Source organism: Mus pahari, chromosome 8 (genome assembly GCF_900095145.1).
Source record: "Mus pahari chromosome 8, PAHARI_EIJ_v1.1, whole genome shotgun sequence".
Taxonomy (NCBI): Eukaryota; Metazoa; Chordata; class Mammalia; order Rodentia; family Muridae; genus Mus; species Mus pahari.
The window spans coordinates 48,015,455-48,041,843 of record NC_034597.1 but is presented as its reverse complement, the minus strand read 5'-3'; the positions used below and the strand labels follow the sequence as shown (position 1 = coordinate 48,041,843).

At 36.5% G+C, this 26,389-nt stretch overlaps 1 protein-coding gene across 2 annotated transcripts in view; it reads right to left on the bottom strand.

Moving 5' to 3' along the window:
- Window positions 1-660: 660 nt before the first annotated feature.
- Window positions 661-26,389, bottom strand: part of Zmym2 (zinc finger MYM-type containing 2) — a 74,287-nt gene continuing 48,558 nt past the window's right edge. For both annotated transcript variants that reach the window (XM_021203976.2, XM_029541859.1), the window contains exons 13-25: window positions 25,371-25,536; window positions 24,581-24,615; window positions 21,120-21,249; window positions 19,847-19,962; window positions 18,904-19,075; window positions 16,613-16,738; window positions 15,199-15,293; window positions 13,540-13,708; window positions 12,890-13,041; window positions 6,794-6,908; window positions 6,010-6,261; window positions 4,786-4,906; window positions 661-3,337 (exon numbers count right to left, since the gene is read on the bottom strand). In XM_021203976.2, coding sequence (XP_021059635.1) covers window positions 3,145-3,337; window positions 4,786-4,906; window positions 6,010-6,261; window positions 6,794-6,908; window positions 12,890-13,041; window positions 13,540-13,708; window positions 15,199-15,293; window positions 16,613-16,738; window positions 18,904-19,075; window positions 19,847-19,962; window positions 21,120-21,249; window positions 24,581-24,615; window positions 25,371-25,536 — 1,842 coding nt within the window. In that variant the 3' untranslated portion in view covers window positions 661-3,144. The remainder of the gene's footprint in view (window positions 3,338-4,785; window positions 4,907-6,009; window positions 6,262-6,793; window positions 6,909-12,889; window positions 13,042-13,539; window positions 13,709-15,198; window positions 15,294-16,612; window positions 16,739-18,903; window positions 19,076-19,846; window positions 19,963-21,119; window positions 21,250-24,580; window positions 24,616-25,370; window positions 25,537-26,389) is intronic.

The following is a 26,389-nucleotide window of genomic DNA, read 5'->3' as shown; positions in this document are numbered from 1 at the left end:
CTGTTGTAGATAGAAGCTTCCAAACTGGTGATCCTCTGAAAATGGTGTAATTCCACGGACACAGCAGAAAAGAATTAGTAAACTTGAGCAAACTCCAGTCTAAACATACATAATGGCTTGTCAGGGTAAAACTGATAATTCTGTAATTAAGTTTGTGAAATTTATTCTTTAAAATGCTTTCACCCAGACACGAAAATCATGACTATTTCTTTGTTGAGAGAAAATAAAGAAACTTACAATTAATGGTAGCTTAGAACAAAAGCAGAGCCATGGAATGATACCCCTTGAAAATAGCTGGCCAGATAAAAACATTAATGTTTAGTAATTTATGGCTGTATTTAGGATATTTAAGACATTTAGGATCACAGACTACATGGTACCTATGGTAGAGAAATGCAAACTCAAACTTGCTATTTTCTGTCCTCTCCACCGGTACTGTCCTCTATGCTCCAAATGAGTTACCACAGTTGGCAAATCACAATTGGCCAATACAAAGGGAAGCCAGAAAAAGTGGTGTAAATGAGAAAGCACAGGACAATATGTACCCTTCTCCTATTTCAGTATGAATACTCCAGTAACCACTCCATTTCATGAAAGAAAAACATGAGTTACAATTTGAGTAAAAAGTACCTTTATGGGGAAAAAAAAAGGCTGAGCGTCTTGCCTAGAAAAATCCTTTAATATCTCATATTACCTAATACAGTAAAAGCCTTTTGAAATGCGTTAAGGATTCAGTTTGCATGGGAAATCCACCTGCCTCAGAATAGCTAGTCATCTTTTTCATTGAACGATTTTAAGTGGCAAAATCGTTCAGAACAGAAAAATATAGTATCTTCAGTAGACATCAAGACAATAAAGTTATATTTACAGGATGCTGTCTATAATCAGAAGTCACCAAGAAGTAAAAATAAACTATCATTTCAATGTCCTTTCTCTCAGCAGTCAGTTATGGCCACACACTAAAGACAGCCAAGAATCAAGGAAATGTGTTCCAGGTGAAATAAATTTCCCAGAACAATTCTCATAAAATAGTTTGTTTTTCTTTCCCCCTGAGAATCAAGTAGATCAATCATTGGATTGCATGAGACAAAGGCAAGCTCTAGATCCTCTATCATGTACGATCAAACTTCTGTAGGCATTTCTGCTTAGAAAAGCTAAAATATACAAACAATAAAAACTAAATAGCAAGACATGGTGCTTAGTAGTACCACGGCAGGAATTTATGGTATTGGTAAAATATACATGTGACATTTGTGGGTAAATTTATTGCTTTTTTTTTGATGGGCTGTAGCACCACTCTGAAGAATAGAAGATGGTTAGGATTAACCAGTCTTTAATCACAATATGCATTTCTAGTAAAAGTGCTTCAGAAGGGGCGCTGAAGAGCCAAGAAACATCTGCATTCTGTTGTTGTTTCCAGCTTCACTTAACAGGCGAGGGGGCAGGTCTGTCTTAGTAAAGTAAGGAGTTGCTACTATCAGTCTGATGATTCAAATATAAAACCAAGGGACTGAAGTTATTCAAACTTATAAAAATTTAGAACACTATAAATTTTCATGCCAAAAACATTTCAGATAGTTATTGCTTAAACGAGCAGTAGCTATACCTGTGAAATTTTCAAAATGATTGTGAAAATTTCTTTACTGTGCTAAAATTTATGCTAAAGGAGAGAGAAATTGATAAGGGCTATATAGATACTGTCTAGTCACTATGGAAAACAGGCCAATTTCCCTCAGAACTATTTTGAAAACTCATATCACCATGGTGATTTCAGAATTCAGAAATAAGAAGGAAACATCACACATGCTATACAAAGTCAGCTAAATAACTAATAATTTTCGGAAACCATTTTACTCAGTCTTTAGAAAGTATAATTTGAAGTAGATTTCCTTAATCTAAAAGTTATGAACAGATAAACTGCTATGCAGAAGCACAAAGGTATTTTAAATGTAATCTTCTATAAGAAGTAATTAAATTTCAAAGCCAAACAACCTAGTAGCAAGCCCGATGTCCTGTGACACTGACACTGGCACTGGCACCATCCACCAGCTTCTGTTTCTTCCGTCTCCTGGACTGGTCAGCATTCTCCACTGGTAATAGCCATAGAACAATGTGACACTGTCTCCCTTCAAGTAGCCTGACTTTCTAAAATGACTATTTCAAGAGTGGCATTTCTAAAAATAATTCTGCCCCACATATGCATGTCACTTCTGGAAGCGGGCACAAGAATTCCAGTAAGAGCAGTAACACTTGAGAGTGCTATGCAAGCTGTAATGCAACATGATCTGGACTCTGGACAGGCGAGGGTCTCAGATGCTGATGGCTAGCGTGGGAAAAGAAAAACAAGGGTCTTACACTGTCACTGGACATTTTACAAAGAAAAATGTCTTAATCTTGTTTTTAAGTTATAGTCACTCTCTCACTCTCTCTACTTACACATATATACATACTTTTTTTCCTTAAATTGATGGGGTGATGCAGAAAGTCACAAGTGAGAAAAGGACACTAAGTTTTAATAAGGGGAACATAAAGTTGTTTTCACCAGCATAAGTTCACATTACAGAACACCAGTATCGACAGCATTCTCTTGTCTATTTTTGGTACAGAAGATGGTATTTCTCTACATAACCTGGTTAAGGCTTCAGTAACTAAAACATAAAACAAACAAACAAAAAAACCCAAACAAAACAAAAAACCCAGCCTATTAGTTTACAGTTTATTTTAAAAATTCTGAAAGACACCGCAAGTTCTAAACTTGAGTAGTGCTACCCATACACAACCATCTGGTCAGGAACGCAGTAAGCACACCCTTTGCAGGGAGCTTTGCAACAGTAGAGCAGTGCAACAAGAAGAACTTATACATGGCACATTCTCTTCTTATTTGTAATGTAAAAAGTTACAAACATACCTAATCAAATAAATAATAATAAAAAAGAATTTGATGTATTTGTTAAGTATCCTAAAACCACTACATAGAATAATGGCAACTTTCACGCACAGATTATTTACATGGTAATACCCAGTATGGGTACACTGCTACAAAACTCAGAACAGAAGGAGTAAACTTGAAATGTTTTCCTGTAAAGATCTAGCAGCATGACTATCTAATGCTGTGTTATCCCATTGCTTCTGAAATGGTCCTTTTTAGTCTGTGTCTTCATCCAGTTCATAATTGTCTTTATCATAAATATCTTTTACTAGAAGAACCCGTACAAGCATATTTTCCAAGGTGTTCCGGTCCAGGGAAGTAGATGTGTACCAGACAGGGCTATCTGAAGAACTAGAACATTCTGGTTGTAAATAAAAAACATCCATTCTCTGATTAAGGTTCTGTGGACTTTGGAGGAAAAAGAAAAAAAAGAAAAAGAAAAAGGTAAATTTCACAAAACATAACAAATTTCCCAACAAATGTACTTCTTTCAAGAATAGCTCAGCCCTAAACAACAGATGTGCTCAGAGCCCCTGCTTCATTAACTGCAATAACAACAGATCAGTAAACTGGTGTCTCAAGTTTTTATGATAAAGGATTAGTTCCCAAATACAACTGAGCTTCTTATTTCATAAATCCAAGACTTCATTAATATATATACTATCATTTTAGTCATTATTCTAATGGTGCAAATTACAATCTCAATCACATTAAGTGTGTATGTTCATTTCAGGAAAAAGGAAATGTGAAAAATGTGACCTAAAATGATGAAAATACATAACACAGAAAAAGTCTTACTGCACTGTACAATAGAAAAAAACATCAAATTCCCAAAAAGGAATTCACACACACCTGGAAAATCGTTACCAGCACTGGAAATCCACAAAACTAAACTGATGGTCCAGAACAGAGCTAAAGAAAGCTACCCTTATGCCACAGTTAGATACATGGTCATGCTAGAGATGACATTCATGTTTTTACTAATTCATGAGAACCACCCTGAAAATCACACTATGATTTGGAAAGTTGTTTACAATGTACAACACAGCATACTTTCTCTTACTGAAAGTCAGGGTGCTTATTTAAAACAACACTCACAACACTCAAAATGAGACAGTCCTTGGGTCCTCAGCTCTTCGGTAGTTCCCAGTGTGCACTGCTTTTAGACGGGAAGATGGCAGTCACGTAACTGAAAAGGGTCTTTCAAAAACTGTCTTCAAAGACTGCTTCCACTCGCATCTAAGCATTTTATTTCTACCTCTACTCCTTCTACCTACTTTTAAACACACCTACCTTTGCACTAGAAGCTGGCAGACAATGACCAGCAAACTGTTTGTGTAAAGCCATGTGCCATGAACTACTTATTTATAGCATGTGGCCTCTTTCTAGTTTAGTAGGACAACTAAATAGATAAAGCAGAGACTAAACATCCCAAAAGCATAACATAGTTACTTCTCTACAAAAGTTTGTATCTCTGATTGGCAATCAACAGACCTGCTTAATTTTTCTAATGTAAGGGGGACAACAGGAGTGATATTTTTTAGTAAAGAGTGATTTCTTAATATGGACTAGACCCTAAAGTACATGTGCTAGGTATTTCACAAGGGGACTCTAAAGTTAGAGCTAAATATAACTTTGGAACAAAAAGACTCCATTAAAGCAAGGAGAGAAAAAAATTTTTTAATTAATTAAATACCTTAATTTCTTAATAGTGTTAAAGTCAACCGACATCTTTTAAAAGTACTAGGCAAAGGATGTAGCAGTAGTAGAGCACTTACATCTCGTAGGCAGGCGACCCCAAGTTAAACTCCCCAGTACTATATAATTTCAGTCAAATATCATTAATTTTCATTCACCTTTTAGACAAGTAGCATTCAAACATTTTCACAGGACATCTAGAAGGGTTGGCTGTGTTTTCAACTTGTTCAAATACTGGCTCATCATCTTCATGTTTTCGTTTTCCAGTAGCAATTTTATCTTTAACAACAACAACAAAAGTAAGGCTCCTACACCAATCTTTTTCCTTTCCTGTGAGCTTGTGTGTATGTGTGACACATGTGTGAATGTGGGTATACAACTGCCACCTCTCCAAGGCAGGGCTCTTTCTGTCTCTGCTACTGCACTGGATACTCCAGGACAGCTGGCCTAGGAGCTTCCTGGTGATTCTGTCTCTCCTCTCCCCACTCTACTGCATCTGCTATTTTATGTGGGCTCCAAGAACTCCAATTCAGGTGGTCAGACTTGCACAGCAAATAGTTTTACCCACTGAGTTATCCCACAACCCCCTAAAACTAATTCTATGGGAAGGCATTACTATTTACCCTTAGTACCTGTTTTAGTAACATAGGATTAGGTGCCCTTCAGGATTTTCTGTGTGACAGCTTTTAGTAATGTACAATTTTTCCAAGAAAAGGATCCTAGAGGCTCAGCTTAAAAACAGGTATAGTGGTTCATGCCTGTAGTCTCAGGATAGGGAGGATCACAGATCCAAGGTCATTCTTTGCTATATGGCTTAAGGCCAGTTTGGACTAGGTATTGTATCTCAAAACCAACTACAACAATAAGACATTTGAAGGCAGCAAATGGATCTCTAGGAGTTTGAGGCAATCCTGATCTACACAGGGAGTTCCAAACTAGCCAATACAACATAGTGAGACCTCATCTCAAAAAGAAACAAACAAAACCAAAACAATAACAAACCCTGGAAATACACTGTTTGTTGTGTTTTATTAAAGTAATTGTCTTTAGTCTCTTAATGAATGGCAAAGGTGAACTTCAGTAAGGCAAGTTTGACTATTCCCACCACAGACAATCTCCAAATAAAAATGCTATACTATCAGGGTCAGTGATGGCTTAGAGGTTAAGAGCACTTATTGCTCCTGCAGAAGTCCTAGGTTGAGTTCCCTGCATCTACATGGTGAATCGCAATCATTCATACCCCAGTTCCAAGGGATCTGACACCCTCTTATGACAACTGCAAACACTGAAATATATGATGCACACATATATTCATGCTGGAAAAATACATTCATGCATATAAAATAGAGATAAGTCTTGTTTTTAATAAAAAGTTACACTACCTTCATTGTCTGTTCCACATAAGGAAGACACCTGATAGCGAAGACATGCTTTATTTTCCATTGTTAAAGGATTTTTTTTCCAATGCCTAAACACAGTGCCAAAGGAAAGTCTTAAATGTTGTTCCACTGTTTTCAGGCCAAAATATTTAGTGTTAAAGTAGAATAGGGTATTCAAAAGTGCTACTGGAGAGTGGGATCCTAGTTGTTTTATCCTCCAGAGATAGTCTTCTTCAACTCGAGAGAATATTGACCCTTAAATAGAAAAAACTACTTTAAAAGAATTATAAATACCAGTTTCAATTTGACTATCTAGAAGTAAAGTGAATTTAAAATAGCCCTAAGTCAATCTACTACTACATTAGATCACTGTGAATGAACCCGTAATTACATATTAGTTCCTTTAACTACACATAAGTTGAGAAACAAAGGTACAGGATGCTTATTTCTGTCCCTCAGTAAGAAAAGGACATTATGACCAGAAAATAATTTTAAATCTGTATAATTCTTAAAAAACAACACGATTCCCATAAACAAGTATTATTTTAGTCACATAAGAATCTACATTGCAGGTCTTAAGACAATCTAGCTTTGTACTACAAAGAAAGTAGGCCACAGGTTTTACTAAGTTCTTCACAAACATTAGTTATTATTTATCTGCATATGAGCTCACGTTCACAAGCTCTTCCATTGTAACTTAAATTACTTCCTATATATACTTAACAAACTTTCTGTAAAAATAACAATTCCATTATCAACTATCAACACATATTTAAAATAGCATTACCATCTGGAAGTATGCTTGGTTGCCAACTTCGGAGTATTTTATTCAGTTCTTGCTCAAACATCTGGTATCCTGGATCAATAAATATGTTGTCCTTTCGATTACTACCACATAAGTACTACAAAAAAAAATTATTGAAGGAAAACCAGCTAATTATAAACAGTGAATGTATCACACTTTGCATTTCTTAAGAAAAAAAAGCTTTATGTTTAGGAAAAACAAGAATTCTAATAAAATATAAGAGATTACTGTACTTGGGTATGTGTGTACAAGTTAAAAAATCATAAATTCCCAATTAACCTGTTACTTAAAACATGCAAAGCTGGAAAGTATAACACAGAATCCTGAATGTAAAAACTGGGTAAGAAATATCAGTTTGGAACCAGTGAGATGGCTCTGCAGGTAAAGCATTTGCCATGCAAGAGCGTGACAACCCAAGGTAGTTTTTTCAGAACCCACTCTGCAAGACTGTCCTGACTGCCATCTGTGCAGTGTGGTACACACAGACCTTCATCATACACACACATCACACACTCTCTCTCATCAGTCTGTCAAATAATATATAGAATATGTTCATATCATACACGGAGAAAAGATATATATTTTAAAGATTAATGATTAAAGGAAGACAATAAAGAGCTGTCTGCCTATGTTCTTCCCTTCCTCTGCCCAAAAAAAAAAAAAAAAAAAATGTGTGTAAGCATATACACGGTGTGCTTTTGAAAACGCTGAGAACCTAAACAGGTATGCAGCACGAGGGGGAACATGTCTAGTATACTCAAGTGCTGGGGCTTTTATCTCTAGTACAGCAGAAACCAAAACAGAAAAAATCCTTATACTTGAAAATTAAACAATTTATAAACAAATCCAGGCCCTTTCTGGTATGACGTCACACCTGATATTCCAGCCATGTTAAACATGGTTCCTGGGAAACCATGCTCTGAATCTGTCTTCTAAGGATGTCATTCGACTCTCATTCCTTCGATCTACGAAATGTTCTACCTGTGTTTCAAAAAATTCAATTTAAAAAAGTCTTTCATATTAGTGTGTGTGTGTGTGTGTGTGTGTGTGTGTGTGTGTGTGTGTGTGTGTGTGTGTTTGTTTGTGAGACAGGGTCCCTTATCCCTTACTAAACATGGAGCTCACTTGGTTCTTCCTATCTGCCTTCCCAGCCCTGGGATTACAAGCAGTCAGCAACACACCTGGCTTTTTATAAGGTGCTAGAGATCCACATTCTGGTCCTAATGCTTGTTCTGCAAGCAATTTACCAACTGAGCCATCTCCTCAGCCTGTTGTCACACCTTCCCCTGAGATACTTTGGTAAAATTAATTTGTTCTGAAACTGTGCTACCAACACTCCTTGGTATAAATATTTCAAGTACTTGAATGAAGCTTATTATTGTGGCCTCCTTGCTATTCTCCTTCACTGCCCATACGAGTCTCAAACTCACAACCCTCCTGCCTCATATAGGCTGGCATGTACCACTATTCCTGGTTTATAACGATTTTTAAAGTCAAACTGCTCAGATTCTACTTGATTACTTTGAGACAGGGCTACGTAGCCTAGGCAAGGCCATAAACTCATTACGTAGTCAAGGCTGACCTCACATTCCCGAGCCTACCTGCCTCAGCCTCCCGAGTACTATGCTACCACATCTGATCCAGACTTACACATACAAATTGTGTATCTCGGATAAGCTACTATTCAACTCATCTTTCCTTATCAGAACAAACCAAAAACAGTGAACATTTAGCATGGGTACACAGAAAATCAATTATTAGCAGTCAGCAAATGTAATTTATCAACAGGAGTATGTTAATCTCCAAAGCCCAAGCAAATGGCCAGTAAATAGAAAAAAATTAAACTGAAGGATTAGTAAAATTCAAGTTCATGGCATAAATATTATAAATTTACTTATATTCTATAAATGTAGTCTTAGAGGCTCAAAGCCTCTAAGTTGAATGTATTTTATAATTACTGAAAACTTCTCATTTGTATAGAATTTAAATTAACTACACAGGCCATTGTTTTACTGCTTCTTAAATTTAATAAACATTGTTTGCAGCTTTAAAACAAAATCTTTACTACATTCTTACCTATAGAATACTCAAGGATAAAACACTAGAAGAAATTCTGGGATAATGTCAAGTTACTATTTACGGAGGCTGGAGTGACAGCTCAGTGGACAAAAGCCACCCTACCAAGTTCAAATTCCCGGCACCCACAGAAAGCCAGCAATGGCTGTGTGCCTGTAACTTCCATCAGGCAGGGACACAAGGATTCCTCTAAATTTGAGGTCTTCACAAGAGTTTCCGACCAACATAGACTACATAGTAAAGCTTTTCCTTGACAAAAAGAACAGAGCTTTCCAACTGGCATATTTAAACCAGGTATTTAAGAACTTGTACAATGGGGGAATATGGAGACTGAGTGGCCACCTCTTATAGCCAGACAGGACTTCCAGTAGAGGGAGAAGGACATCAAACCCAACCACAAAACCATTAACCCAAAATCTGTCCTACCTACAAAATGCACAGGGATAAAGATGGAGATTGAAGGAATGCAATGACTGGACCAACTGGAGACCTATCCCATGTAAAAGATTCAACCCCTGACACTATTAATGATACTCTACTATGCTTGCGGACAGGAGCCTATCATAACTGTCTCCTAAAAGCCTTCACCTAGCAACAAATGGAAACAGATAGAGACCCACAGTCAAACATCAGGCGGAGCTTTGAGTCTTATGGAAGAGTTGAGAAGTAGAATTGAGTGGACAGGAGGGGTCAAGGACACCACAAAAAGACCTACAAAGTCAACTAACCTGGGCCCATGGGAGCTCACAGAGACTGAACCACCAACCAAGAGCAAGCCAGGTCTGGATCTAGGCCACCTACACATTTGTAACAGATGTGCAGCTTGGTCTTCATGTGGGTCCCCTAACAATTGGAGTGGGTGCTGTCTCTGATTCTGTTGCCTGCCATTGGATCCCCTTCCCCTAACTGGACTGCCTTGCTGGGCCTCAATGGGAGAGGATGTGCCTAGTCCTACAGTGACTGGATATCCCAGAGTGGGAAGGTACCCAAGGAGGGGCTTCCCGTTCTCTAAGAAGAAGGGGTGGGGGTAATGGAGGAAGGGATCTGTAAGGGTGGGACTGGGATGAGAGGGAGCGAACTGCAATCAGGATAAATCAATCAATCAATCAATCAATCAATAAATAAATAAATAGTGAATGAATGAATGAATGAATAAATAAATAAATAAATAAATAAAGGGAAAGGGGGATTGTATAATATCCTAGATTTTTTTCTTCTTTCTCTGTGAAACCTAAAGTATTTAGTATTTTGTCTTTTGTAGAAAAATCTGATTCCTAACTATACTGTTTAAGAAACTACAAGGCATAAATTAACAATATTGGAAATGAAAGAGCATTCTCTTCCAAAATTAAAAGAAAGTTAAGAGAATGATTACCTTACGCTAGTAAATTCAATAATTTAACAACTAATTTTGTCTTTTTGAGACAGGACCTTACTATGTGGCCCAGGCTGGCCTTAAACTTACAATCCTTCCGCTTGGCTGCCTCAACACTGGGTTAAAAGTGTACACCATCATGCCCACCTTGCATAAATGTCTTCAAAGACAAAATTGCCAAAGTGATTCTGAATCAAAAGCAAAGGATCTCTAAATAAGCTAAAAGAATTAGTAACTTAAAACCATTCTTCCCATCCAAAATTAATCAATCCAGGTCTATATAGTTTTATCAGTGAATCTCACTACATATTATAGAAGGAATAGCTAAACAATAGTCATCGATTTTTTTCAGAAAATAAGAAAAAGAAACACCCCTCAATTCACTTTATGAACGCTGCTACTCCAAAGCCAAATAAAGAAAAAAAAAAAAAAAATTGTGGATACTACCTATCATGAATGCTTACAAAAACTGTTACATCAGTCAATCTAATCTGGCAATGTATATTTTTTAAAAAGTGTAAGTAGAATGTATGCTAGAAACATAATATTGGTTTAATATCTGAATTGCTATACTGCTATTAATAAAGAAGAAAAACTATAGGATTTTAGGATCATGTGAAAGATACAAAAAAGCAGCTGAAAAAATCCAACAACTAATTATAATAGAAAAAAATAAAGAAAAAAGTTTCAAAAAGGTTTTAGTCAACTAAGAAAAGTTCCTCAATCTGGTAACAGGAAGTTTAACAAAAGGGGCGGTACCATCACACTCAACAGTAAAAGACTGAAGACTGCCCTTCCAAGACAATAAATGAACCAAAGGTTTTTTTCTCTCACCACTTCCATTCTACAATGTACTGGGGAAAAGAAGAACATGGTATTTAAAACAATGCCAAAAAAAGAAAATGAAAGGAACAGACAGATAAGTAACATGATTATACAAGCAGAAAGATTAGGAGGAAAAAACCTACTAAAACTAGTAGGTATAGAATATATAAGATGACTATCATAAGGTGAATATACAAAAAAGAAATGTATCTATGCGTAAGCAGTGGCAGCTTACATAGCTTTAAGTATTTGAAAAGGGGATGAAAAATTGGATGGATAAGACACAAGAAGGACAAAAAAACCCACCATTTTGGCATATGTCTTTTAAGGTCTTACTCTGACTTAAAAATCAACAAAAGCTGGGGGTGATGATACATTAAGAGGTGAGTGAGTCTTGAATTTAGACAGCCAGTGTCAAAAGGTCAATGCCTCCTTAAACAGAGTAGGGAGCTGGGGGTGCATTCTAGAGGAGTAGACGGGGAAGAATCTATCAAACTACACGATGAGTTCTTTTGGGTTTTTTTGTTTTGTTTTGTTTTGTTTTGTTTTGTTTTGTTTTGTTTGAGACAGGGTTTCTCTGTGTAGCCCTGGCTGTCCTGGAACTCACTAGACCAGGCTGGCCTCGAACTCAGAAATCTGCCAGACTCAGCCTCCCAAGTGCTGGGATTAAAGGCGTGCGCCACCACCGCCCGGCGTGAGATTCTTAAAGAATGAAAGTATCACTAAACCAACAGAAAACAAACTCTTGACACTAACCAATTATGTAACCAAAACCTAGAAGCTCATTTTTAGGATGTGTTTAGCAGGAGGTCCTTTTAAATAAAATTTTATATAGAACTCTAAAATACAACAAAAATATATCACTGGATAAAAATAACAAGAAAAGTCTAAAATTTCCTATCCTTTTCCCACTGAACTCTAGTGTTCTGCTTCATACAAAAAAGTAGTTGATCTTTACATCTGCATGGTCAAAAATAATGTCTCCTTAACTAGACAGATAAAACAAGGAACATGTACAGTTACTTAGCATTGCTAGTGTGGGTTAAGTATATATACTTAAGTATAAGTATACTTATACTTATGCCCTATACTTATATAAAAACATCAGTCACTCTAAAGAAAACTCTGTAGCTAGTCTATGAATTCATTTACTTGCAACTACTAAAAAGGAATGTCATGCCCAAATACACGATGCTATTAGACTCACAAAAGATGCATGAACCTGAGTGTGGTGGTGCACATGCTAATTTCAGCATGTGAGAGACAGAGGCAAGTGGGTTTCTGTGAGTCTCAAGTCAGACAGCGCTACAACAGTGAAATCCTGTTAAAAGCAGGGAGGGGAGCACTCGACTTAAGTCAACTGTTGTTTGTTCCAAAGAACTCGAAGGTGTAAGGAACATGTATACTATTACAGAAAAGCATAAAATATCTTAGAAAAGTTCCTTAAGTACCCTAAGTATTTCCAAAGAGATTATATTCTAGTTCTCCTGGTTAGCCCAATAGAAATCCCAGAAAACAGATTGGAGAGATGGCTCAGCTAAGAGCACTCACTGAGAAACCATGAGGATAAGAATTCAGATGTTAGCACTCACATCAGACAGCTCACAAACACCTAAAAACACTACCTCCAAGGTATTTGACACTCTCTTCTGGCCTCTTTGGGCACCAAAACACACATTTGTCCACACACACACACACACACACACACCACACATGTAAGTTAAATGAAAAGCTTTCTAAAAGTTCCAGCAAACAAACAATTGCCAGAACTTTTCTTAGTGACATCATATACGAAAGCTTACCTCCTGTATACCAAGGCATAGATAATAGATGCTGTCGGGTGCATAATTCTCTCCATTTGGTCGTCGGATCTCATTGACAAAATGGGCTAACCCATAGTTAAGCTCAGCTGTGGTATGAGAGAGTAGATCTTCTTTTAACTTTACTGATTTAGCTAAAAAGAAATAAAAATAATCAGTAATCTACACTTAGTAATCTACACTTATATTGCACAGCTCATAACTGCCTTTAATTCCGGCTTTAACTATGGTGTCCTTTTTTGGCTTCCATTGGGTCTCTCTCTCTCTCTCTCTCTCTCTCTCTCTCTCTCTCTCTCTCTCTCACACACACACACACACACACACACACACACACACACACAAAGAGAATACATGCTTTTAATTTTAATAAATTAAAACTGAATCATGAGGTCGGAGAGATGACTCAGACATTAAGTCAAGGGCTACTCTTCTAATAGGACCCAGGTTGATTCTCAGCACACACATGGCAGCTCACAACTTTCTGTAACTTCAGTTCTAGGAAATCCAACATCCTCTTCTGGCTTTGGTAGACACCAGGCATGTAGTCAAAACACTCATGCACATTAAAAAGTAATTGAGTACAGAAACAGATTTTTAAACAGAACTTAGGATAATAAAACCAAAACACTTACAGGATTTTAGCTCATCTAATACCAGAAGATCTTCATCAAGTTGCCTAGTTTTGACCCAATGTTTCCACGCATTTACACCGTATGTATACTTGAAAGGAAAACTGCATTCTGAATTGTCAGAACTATCATCATGAGACTGGTATCCTGATACAGCCTTTCTCTTGGTTCCCTGGTAAAAAAATAACACTGTAAATTCTTTCTCTGAGACTATATTATTTCATGACATCTATGCAAGTCATCTTTAAACAAAGGTAACTCAAAAAGAATTTTATTTGTGTTAGAATTGGTTGGTACTCTGAGAGCTAATGACAGTTATCTATACTGCTTCTTGAAATCCAAATCCATGAGTGTTTGTATACAAATCACTTTTATATAATAAAATCAGAGTAAAAAGTATAAAATTAAAATAGGATTCTAAATGTCACTTTGGGACTGAAGAACTTTCTAATATCTTAAACATATAAGAAATTTACTCTTGGCCAGCCATGGTAGCACACAACCTTAATCCTACCTCAGGAGGCAGAGGTAGGTATATCTCTGGGTTTAACAGACCAGCATGGTATACAGAACAAGTTCTAGAACAGCCCAGACACAGAGAAACCTTGTCTTAAAATAACAAAACAACAAAAAGGAAAAAGGAAGTTTCCTCTTTGTTTTCTTTTTAGTGTTGAGGATCAAGTCAGGACCATTCAAATGCTAGGCAATCACACTGCCACTCAGTCAAAACCTCAGTGCCTTCTTTTAATGTTTGCTGGTAAGGCTGTTTGTCTGTTTTGGAAAAGGGTCTCATTATTTAGGCCAGGTAGTCGCCAAACTCACTATGCTCTAACATTTATCACCTTCTTCATACTGTTGATACTCCTTTATTTTCAGTTTTCTTTCCTGAGATAAATTTGTGAAAGCCATTTTCTTTGTGTCTTTTGATCTTGTCTTATGTTGGAAATCAGACACAGAAAGTTATTCATAGAATACTAAACCAATTTAGATTCTGAATGATCAAACTGTCTAGTGCATACCTGGTTTTTCTTTCTTCTTTGGCTGTGTTATTTTGGTGTGTGTGAGTGTGTGAGAGTGTGTGTGTGTGTGTGTGTGTGTGTGTGTGTGTGTGTGTGTGTGTGTAACAGTGTAACATTTATTTCAGGCTGGCTGTAAACTGCTGATCCTCTAGCCTCTTTTGCTAGATTTAAGAGGCATCTATCATCACACCCAGTTTATAAAGTGCTGGGAATCAAACCCAGACACTCCTATACAGTAGGCAAACATTCTACCAACTGAGCTACATCCCTAGTTCCCAAAATATCTTTCGCTCTGTGTTAGCAAGCTATACCTCTCTTCATTAATTAACTTCATCAAAACGAATAAAAAACTTAATCCATTGAAATCATCAATTCCTTCCCCCTTCTCCTTTCTTCTGAGACAAATGCAGTGGTTACAGATATGTGCCACCATGCTCACTGAGAGAATAGTCTCTGTTATGGTCAGACTTGAATTTCCTTTTTAAGTCAACTATTTTCTATTTGGACCTTGTATTAAGATGAATTTTAACATCTACCCTCCCATATTGTCAGGCACAGGAAATCACCCAGCATCTTTCTCTGACATGCCGCTGCAGAGGTATTAAATGAAGAAAAGACAGAAAAGCATTGACAAATTCTGTACCTTTTTTTTAGATCGAGGTCTGGGCTGCTCCTCGTATTCTTCTCCAAAAACAGGTGGTAATAAAAACTCATTTTCCATATCAAGCTCCTCCGCAGCTGACAAATTAGAAAATATTTTATTTCAAATGTAACAGTTCAAGTTTATGCTACATAAACATGAAGCTAGGATAGGCACGAGGAGATGCATACTTAACAGGGTATTGAGTTTTGAGAAAATCCTATTCATACTACTAAAAACCATGTGTAACAAGTATAAACACAGAAATATCATACAACTGTATGATACTAGAAAAGGAAACAACAAAAACTTAGAAGATCTAAAGTGCCAACCTAGTGTAATCTATCAAGCCTTTTTCATGGAATGTTTGACATTTCATTCGATGGAAATTCATAAATTAGGGGGAAATGAGAAAAGAAACATAGTTCTACCTGTCTGCTTGTGGCCTGGGACTCATGTTAGAGTCTACAGCTTACAATCCTCCTAGCTTAGTAGTAGGACGACAGGTATGTACTATCACACAAGGCTTTGAAATACTTTTCTTTTATTAAATCAGATTGACCTCGCAGCTTGATAGTAGCTGCCCTTAACTCTAATTCAGCCTCTGTCTTCAAGTGCTGGGACTGTAGGAGCATGCCAAGACTCCCAGATGGAACATTTCACTTAATCTGCACTAAACAGCAAGAAGCAGTTGAGCATATGTCTTTTTTTTTTAAAAGATTTATTTATTTTACTTATATGAGTACACTGTCACTTTCTTCAGACACACCAGAAGAGGACATGAGATCCTATTACAGATGGTTGTGAGGCACCATGTGGTTGCTGAGAACTGAACTCAGGACCTCTGGAAAAGTAGTCAGGACTCTTAACTGCTGAGCCATCTCTCCAGCCCAGGGCATATGTCTTTTAAAGAAGAAGTAAATCTACTTTTTCCCTTTAAATGTGAATTTAGCTTTCAAGAACATTAAGAAAAATGCTTCCAAGCTACACATTTGACACACACCTATAATCCCAGCAGCAGAGGCTGAAAAGAGTGCTATGAGTTGGGGGCCAGCCTGGACTATAGCAAAACCCAATCATGATCCCTACCTCTACCCCAATACTATCAATAACTCTGAATTTAAAAAAAAAAAACAAGTATTATATTCTTCTCTAGTTTCTAAAGTTCCTGAAATTAATTCAGTTTTCTTTTTTCTTTTCTTTTTCTTTTTCTTTTTTTTTTTTTAATAAAAAACAAAGGAAGAAGAATAGCTAAGTGGAAAAGCAACCCCCCCCCCAGCATCCTCCACTGAAAAGGACTCATGGAAAAAAGAAACAATGATGAGGACAAGAGGTAATGATATAAACACTGTTGATAAATTACCTTAAATACAACTATGTAACTTGAATTAATAGTAATAAAGTAGTATTTAAGTACCTCTGGGGAAATCTATTTCAATATCCAAATCTGGCTCGTATGGTACATCGGGCACATTGGATTGTATATCTGGGTCAGAGTTCTTTGTAAGATCTGAGCCAATTATGTCTGTCTCAATAATTACACCTGTAACCAAGCAGTAATATCATTAGAAATCAAATTTTAAAAAACTCAACAGTATCTGTATTTAATCTCCAAAAAGGAAAAAGTACATACCAATATTAATATGTAACCTACTGTAAAATTCATAACTATAATTGGAAACTCTTAATCCTATATATTCTGGCTATGCCCTTTTAAAAGTTAATATAACAACAAAACAACTCCTATGTTAGAGTATCCGTGTGTGTATGTGTTTGTGTATGTGTGAGAGAGACACACACATTACTTGCCAGTGTGTCATAAGTACTTCCATGTAGACAGGAATGCAGGTGAAACCAAAGGCTGATGTCCTGTGTTTTTCTTTGTTTAGTGGATTCACTTTCCCTCCTTACTCTACCCTGTCATCCACACTAAGGTTATGGGCAAAAGCCACTGTGCCTGATCTTTTAAATAGGTTCTAAGGATCTGCATTCAGGTTTTCACGCTTGACTGAGGGGGTCATTTCCCCAAGTTGATATTCATAAAAACAATTCTTTATCAGGAAAAAAGTTATATAGGTAAATAACTGATTTTCAAACAGTATTTTTAAATTTTGACCAAGTTTCTACACTCAGTATATCCTTGTTAATAACTACCATATTTGTTTGGATGAACTGCTTAACTTTTTTGCTGTATAGTTACATGCATTCTATCCAATATACACTACAGAGTGACAATAGCTCTCCAGACAGAAAAATAAGACAAATGTATACGATTAGGAAATAAAGGTGTTCACAAAATAACTTTTCTATGAAGGATTCATGACATGGTTTCTCATTCTTTTTCCCATGGGGTATTATTTTGTTCTATATTAGACACACCTAGAACTCACCCTCCCAAACCTGAGCACAGAGACTAAGTGGGTGTCTATATTTTAAATTAAAAGCAAACACCTAGCTGGGTGGTGGTAGCACATGCCTCTAATCCCAGCACTTGGGAAGCAGAGACAAGCAAATCTCTGTGAGTTCAAGGCCACCCTAGTCTACAGCACTAGTTCCAGGACAGCTAAGGCTACACAAAGAAACCATATCTAAAAAAATAAATAAGCAAATAAAATAAAAACCAACAACCCATAGCACTAATTACAACCCACTTCATTTTACAACCTCTGAGAACACTACAAAACAACTAATACAATTAATTGTCTTCTCGTATAAAGGGAATCAGGCAGTTCAGGACTAAAAATGGATTCTAAGTATTACCGGAAGGCTAGGGGTAGAAACAAATGTTCAAAAGGACATTCATTTTGTCACCCAAAAAAAAAAAAAAAAAACCACTCATATTAAATCATGCCACTATGTAGCAACAGTGTCCTAAGAGAAAAAAGGATAAATTCTGGTTTAGATAAAGCAAATTATTTGATTAGTGTAAAAAATAAAGTATTACTGGGAATATCTATCACAAAACTAAATCTTAGAAATCTACTAAGAAAAATAACTGAACTGAATTCAAATCCTTACACAATCATCTATAACTCCATTTCCAATAGATATAACACTATCTTCTAAGCTCCACAAGTACCAGCCATACACATGTGCAACTCTCAAACTCATAAATCTTAAAAAAAAAAAAAACCTTTTGTTTGATTTTTTTGAAAACACAATTGAGTAAGTGTGGTAGGTGGCAACCGTACCTACTTCAGGAGAGGAGGCTGGAAGACCTCTTGAGGCCAAGAGTTTATGGCCCAGGACACATAGAAAATCTCTATCTCAAAATAAACCAAATTATTCCACTAGAGATCAAGCTTAGCATTAGAACATACATGGCTCAGAGTGGAGTGTGTATTTCTCTTTATAAAAAATTTTTTGTTGTTTTATGTGTACAGGAGTTGTACATGTATGTATATTTGTGCACCACTTGCATGTCTCATGCCTGTGAATGGCAGAAGAGGACACTGGAGCCTCTGGAACTGGAATTAAAGGAAGACATACACTTGTGGGTGTTGAGAGGCAAACCTAGGTCTTCTCTAGCACTCTTAACCACTGAGCCCAAGTGTGCGCTTATTAATGTAAAATATTTCTGCTATAATCCTTTCTCCTACCGTCTTATTAAGTATTGCTACAGGATATGCCTTTAAATACTATCATAATGACAATACATAGAACCCATCCCCCAAACCTCTTAGCAACAAACTGAATAGTATAGCTCACTATTGATGTTGGCTGCCTCTGTTTTCCCCTCCTCTTCAGTCATCATATCTGTCATTGTAAGCAATTCTGAATCAAGAGGATCTGAAGAAACTTTGCTTTTGAGGTCCTCAACTGTGGCAGGAATCTTCTCACTACTGTCCAATGGAGCAGGCAGAAACACAGGAACGGGCACCTAACCGAAGCATTTACTGTTAGGTATACTAAACAATACAAGCTATTTTCCCAAATTAAATGCATGACCTAATACTATATAAATACATTATCAAAGAAAGTCTTTAGCAAGACTAAATATCAAAACTAAGAAGTCTACCATGACAAGAAAATTCCAGAATATAGATACTTTAATAAATAGATAGATAGATAGATAGATAGATAGATAGATAGATAAGGAAAAATAAGTCAAGCTCAAAGACAGTATTCTAAATATTATAGGTGATTTGTGATTAAGTGAACATTTTAAGAACCTCTAGTCTAAACCTTATGGCTTCAAATAAATTACTTCTGAAAATAAACTCAAATATAAAATATAGTATTGCCACAGCAAATATACCTATCCAGTCAACTTAATACTCTGCACTGACCAAACAAACAAATATAAAAAGCATTAACATAAAAAGAAGCTGACAAAATCTAACCATGGAAGAAAAGGACAGATGGCTTCTACAGGGTGTAAATGTCAACACCACCTCATAGGCTTGTGTATTTGAACATTTGGGCCCCAGCTGCTGGTGCTGTTTTGAAACGCTGTGGAACCATTAGAAGGTAGAACCTCTTTTGAAGTTCTTAACCATGAACCAAAATGAAATCCTCCTTTCATTAAATCCACTTTGTCACAGCAACTGTAATTAGTTCAGCTTCGCCAGTATTACCAAGCTAGTAACTACAGACAAGTTTCCCAAACTGCCTGCCAAAGCTTAGGCTAAAAGGGTAAAATCTCACGCACAGGAACAGGAACTGTGGTAGGAACGGGAATATTCTGGCTGTACATGTGCATAGGCACAGGGACATACACAGGCACAGGGATAGGCACTGGGACGTACTCTGTCTTCCAATTCTCATCTGAAAAACAAGACGTAGGGAAGAACAGCCTGTGGTTTTGTTTTAAGCAATCATTAAAACATGTCAAAAGGCTGGCAATCCTTTTAACCTTGCGGCAATCCTCCTGCCTCAGTCTCCTATATCCTGAGATTACAGGTATGAGGCACCATTACAGGTTTTTCTTTTTTTCTTTTTTTCTTTTTTTTTTTTTTTTGGGGGGGGGGGTCAGGTGGGAGGGGTTAAACTTGTTTTGTGACCAAGCTGGACTTAAATTAATAGATGCCTCTGCTTCTGTCTTCCTAAGCGAGCAATTAAAAGCATATAACCACAAAGCATGACTTTTTCTTACACATGGCTTTTTGTGTCTTTGGTTAACTGATTTCAATAAACAATATTAACTGTATTAATGTTAACATAATAACTGGAAACTTAACAAAAGAAAGTAACTTTGTATTCATTTAAAAGAAATTTTTAGTTTCTACAAGATTTGATAAAAAGATTTCTGCAACACCTATTTTAACAAACACTACATAACAACTTCTTTAAAAAATGAAAATATATCCTTTAAAAATACACTTTGATATCCAGCATACTGTCCTGACAATTCACCTCAGTCTATTTACTTAAACTATTAAAATGCAGCAAACACTGAGCTGCACAATAGTCCATCCTGTAATCCCAGCATGCAAAAGGATTAAATTCAAGAAAAATCTGAGCTATACAGCAAGACAGAATCCTAAAGGAAAAAAAATCAAAAAGAAGTGAAAAACAGAAACAGTTAATGCTGCAAATGTGAAACAAGTATCTAAATAAATTATTTAATATCTTTCTGAACAGGAGGAAATAAAACTATCATAGACCACAAAGAAACCATTTTCTCAACAGGAAGCATGCAAATGTAGCTATCGGTTCAGTAAAAGTTTTATAGGATTGTGTGGTTTTTTTTTTTAACAAGTTAGACCCTAGACTTTTAACCACTGACTAAGAGATCACAATTTAATTAATATGCTTTGTCCTCAAGACAATATAAAAAGAGAATCACATAGATGAAAAGAAGTCAAAAGAAAAAGATACAATACCCTAGCAAACCCATCCTGCAGCCTTTCACTCCAGGAAAGCATGCACTTTACATCAGTATGGTCTAAGGAGGAGGTACAATTCAACAGTTCCCAACTTACCTGTCTGACAAGATTTGGTCTGCATGTGAGGCTTACAGTAAGTTGCTTTTGTCATTGTTAAAGGTTTGCAAAGAATTGCTTTATTCTTCATCTCTTTGTTTGGTGTAGGAGAAGGGGGTGGTGCTGAGCCCTACAGAGAAGCAAAGAGAAATTTTATTTTTGTAACTTTAACATCTTCCTGGTACTGATCATGTTTTCTTTCCTCTATTCCTCTGTCTTTCTTCTTTTCTTTCTTGAGACAGAGTCTTACTATGTAGTTCTGACTGGCCTGGAACTCAGAACGCAGACCAAACTGTTCAAACTCATAGAGATTTACATGCCTTTGCCTCCAGAGTGCTGGAATATGCCACCATGCCCAGCTCACTGTTTACCAACTCCTAAGTAGACTTCCACAAAAAGTGGGAAGGTATAACCAAATATTATTACTCTTAGATTACCAGTCATAATCTGAAGGATCAATGTGGATCTAAACACTGGTTAGCAGCAGAAATTCACTCTACAGAGTAATGTCACTATAAATTAAAATCCTGAAAATACACAGAACAAAGACTTCGCTTTGAAGTTTAATTATAAATACACTAAGTTTTGCTCTGGTAGAGCGTGAGGTCTATGATACAGAGGTATAGTGGTTGATTTTTATCTTTCAACTTTGGTGAAATTCGTGAAACCAAGGGAGAGGTTAGTCGAACTAGAGCTTGTGACTTGGTAGCACCAGTTTTTCCCTCCCAAGCCAACTCCTTTAGTCTCCTGTGGTTGGCTGATTTGCCTCCAATCTTTTAGGCACTATGATACATGATACAAAGCATATACACACGTGGTACTTAACTCTGATGCCGTGTTTTAAGCACACGGTCATATTTCTCCTTGACACTGACAGTTTTTTCAAGACATCCATTCTGTCTGTAACTATCTCCTTTTATGTTACCAAAGCCTTTCCTACCCATTCACTGCACAACATAAACTATGTGGACTTTAAAATTTTTTATGTATCTTTATTTCATGTATATGAGTATTTGCCTGTGTGCATGTATGTATCATGTGTGTGCCTAGTGCCTGAAGAGGTCAGAAGTGGGCATCAGATTCCCTGAAACTGTAGTTACAGATGGTTGTGAGCTACCATGTATGCTGGAAACCAAACCCAGGTCCTCTCCAAGAGCAGTAAGTGCTTTTAATTGCTGAGCTGTCTCTCCAACCCCTAAATTATGTTTTAACATTTCTATTTCCATTTACCAGAATTCAGAGCCTTCAAAACTCCTTAGTCTAACAAACATTTCTCCATCAATAAGTTAATAGTAATTTGTTTGACACTGCCCCAGGCTGAGTTAATGTAATAATATTGGGCAGTTGTCCACTGTGGGAGTTTCTTTGCTAACACTAAGATTTGCAGCTTCCTCATGCCTTCAAAGTTTGTAGAATGCAGATTGTTTAAAAAAAAAAATTTATATCCTGGAACACCTTAGGTACTAGGCTGTATCATGTAACCTTATTTAAGGCAACAAACTTTTTGAGTTGGGTCTCAGTTTCCTAGGTTAGCCTTAAGGTTTGAACTTAACTCTGTAAACCACTTAGGTCTTGATGCTTTGAGCCTCCTGCCTCCAAATTCTGAGTATCTGAGACTACAAGTCTTGGCCACATCAAAAGCCTTAATTTTCAAATTGATTACACTGAGGAGGAGAGAAGTAAAGTACACTCTGATTTTGTTCCCACAAATGACTAGAACCTAAGGATTCTAGCCTAATGAACAGATTAATTCTTTCTCTCTGAAAGCCAGGTTCTCTCCCTTCCAGCATGATACAGCTGTAGAACTACAGACGATTTTAGACATCCCTATGCTTTTCATCCCATCTACCACAGAATGACATAGAGACAGTTGACAGATTCTGAGCACTATCAATATGAGCTTGTAAAGATGTTCTGAGCATTGATATAATGGCAAGGCTGCAGAAACTGAGTAATTTAAAGCTAGATACTTAGGAACTATTAGTAAATTTACCAATGCCCTTAAGAGCACCAGACACTCCTGTCAGCTCTAGAAAGCTGTTCTTCATATTCTCCTGTAAAACACTTGCCAGATTCTTCAGTATCTACATAACTTACATCCTTCAAGTTCAACTTTCTCAACATATCAAATGTGCAAACAGCCAGCACTAGCTGAGGTTTAATGTTCTAATTCTGATTATCATCCTATAAGCAGAAAGCTACACAACAATGCTATTCATTACACTTTTTGTAAATAGGTCCTAAGTTTCTGATCTAAAAATAAATTAGTACAATTTTGAAAAACTGTCAGCTTAAAAGCTTGGGAATTCTGATAATACTAAATACTACTTTATAGTTTATGGTAATTGTGGCTATGCCTTTTTTATTACTCTAATCCGTAGTTTTATATTGTACATGCTATTATCACTTATCATAGCTCAAATGTGTTTAAATACATATACATATGAATGAATGAAATAGAACACATTTCAGCTTATTTAAAAAACCAGCTAAGCTTCTCTTGACTATGGATACAGGGCTAAAAGATTACAATGCGAAAAAAAAAAAGATACAAGTCTTAATAGCCATGATGTCACCCTAACCCAAGGATATAAAGAGCGTATGTCTGTAGGTTATTGTCACATCTACTTTTATATTAGAACCACCTAAATAATTTTCTGAATCACAATGTCTGAGTTGGAGCCTAAGCATCTCAGAGTTCTGAAAAACTGCTAGATGAGATTGGTTGGAGATCTTTATTGATTTGTTTAACCACAGTATAAGCTGGTCCACAAGCTTTTTCTAATGCCAATGAACAATTCCTTAAGCACAGACCTTTTGAACAAGGGTGCTAGAAGCTCCAAAAGAGGTGGCATGCTGAAGGTAGAGAGTGCCTCGCTGTTCTTCATGGTATGGCCAACCATTACTTATGCTCCCTAGTAATCATTACAGGTAATTAAGGATTTGCTGCATTGTACCAAAAGAAAGGAAAAGGCTAAAAAAAAGAATAGGATCAGAGACTATATTATATATTTTTCAAGTTTAAAAGATTCACAGATGCAGCCATCCAGTGAGAGATCTTCATATCACTTTCAACTTCACTTCCCTTGCTTCCCTCCAAGCGAGATCCTTGTCAGGTTGGTCTCTAGTGTGTAGCTCGTGTACTCTGTCCTTTGTTGCTTCTCTTGAGAACCTTCTAACTGTTTACCACTGGCCCATCCATGCCCTCTGAATACAGAGAGGGACAAAGGAGCAATCCTATCAAAGCTATTCCTATGTCAATTCCCGTACCATGTGGGTAGAGGCTATAACGATTCACATTATGCATGACAGCCTCTGCTACTAATAAGGAAGCTGAATGTTTCCACTGTCTCAACACAGTAAACAAAATAAAACCTTCCATGGTGATCACATTAACGCAGTCTAATTACTTTCACTTATACTATAAACCACATCACAGCACCAAACTGAGAAATACTCACTGTCATTTTGGTTCGGGACGTCTGACAGCCCTGATCTAAAAAACATAAACATTTAAAAATAAGACAAATACACTTTCTTGACATTTTTATAAATCCCTGCTTATCAGTGAGTTTTACCAATTTTGAAAAACTATTTTAAGAAACAATCCCAAATTTACAAACAATCTCAAATTTAAAAATGTATGAAAAATATGGAGGGAAGTGAATGATTAACTAATTTTTCCCTTTGCCCGCTCTGAATACAGTATGCTTTAGGGAAAAATTCGATACTCTAAGAATTGCTGCTTAAGTAAAATAAAAGACCACAACTTCTAAAAAGTTTTGTTGTTCCTTCTAGGCCACAACAAGCACATAATCTGCTCAGGAAACTTTCTATTTGAATTTGAAGTTAGCTGTCACAGGATAGATTATTCTTTAAAACAGTTCTTTTAATTCTGTTTAATTTCTCTGTAATTTAGCTCAATGATGCCCAATACTTTTTTCATCAAACATGTTTTTAAGGGGGAATAAAATAAGCAATGTATCTATAAAACATTATCATACAGTGGACTTCGGCCTAGGGAAAGTATGGAATTTATTTCAATTATTATTTTCCATCTGAACATAAACTATGAGAAAACTGACCTCTTTAGGGAGAAGCTTACTAGGGCTATAAACTATCATCCTTACTCTGCCAGTGAGCCAGGACCCAGTCTTAATAACTACCTTCAAAATCAACTGTTTATTACCAATGCTTGGGATTCTTTATTTTTAAGAATATAAAAAGTTTTCAAGTGGCCACATGACATACCGTAATGTAGGTTTTCAGGTCCTTTCTGAGTTGTCATGTTGGGCTCATTTTGCTGACAATAGAAACGTAGTAAGCAGTGTTGATCACAGAAATGCTTCATTTCGCCACGCCACTGCACTCGCTCTTTCAGAGTGCCTTGGGATTTACAGCAGTCACACCTCGCAGCCTTAATAAAAAGGGAAAAGTGTTCAGACATTTCAAATGAAAAGATTTAACAGAGCACACACAATAGCTGACCAATGTGATAAGGAAATACTAAAATGATATCAAAGAAAAAAATAAAATTGTAAGGCAAACATGAAGAATAAATGTGTGATACAATTGACAAAATCCAATCTTATTAACACCAAAGTAAAAGATGGCTGGAAAGATGGCTCAGCAGTTTCCTGTCTTTGCTGTGCAATCATAAGGACTGGAGTTCTGACTCTAGCACCCATAAAACTAACAGCATCCCCCATAAAATACCTATAAGTTCAACTGAGAGAACTCATTCCCTCTTATGGCTTTCATATAGAGGCATGTGCACCTGTATCCACATGTACATGAATCATTAAAATTAAATGAACATGAGTATACAAAAATAATAGAAATTTACTTGAAATTAATTTTGAAACTGGACATGGTAGTTCGTACTTACTACTCCAATAGACAGAAGGCTAAGGAAAGAAGTTGGCAAGTTTGAGGCCACCATGGCCTACACAGTAATGCCCTGACTTAAATAAAAATTTTTAAAAAAACCAAAATTTTAAACCAAACAGCAAGTAGCATAAGATAAAATAATGTTGAAACCCATAATTATAGTAGATGTCTCTAGCAATTAATTAATTAATTAATTAGTTAGTTAAACTGTTCTAATTAGTAAGCAGATATCCAGACCGCTTTCTTTTAAAGAAAGGAAAAAGAGTTCACCGAATGCACTGCAGGACAAAACACTGGGCAATAACAGGAATGACATCTCCAGGAAGACCAGAATAATTCGAAAACAAGCTCTTAAAATGGGAACTCAGAAAAGACAGCAT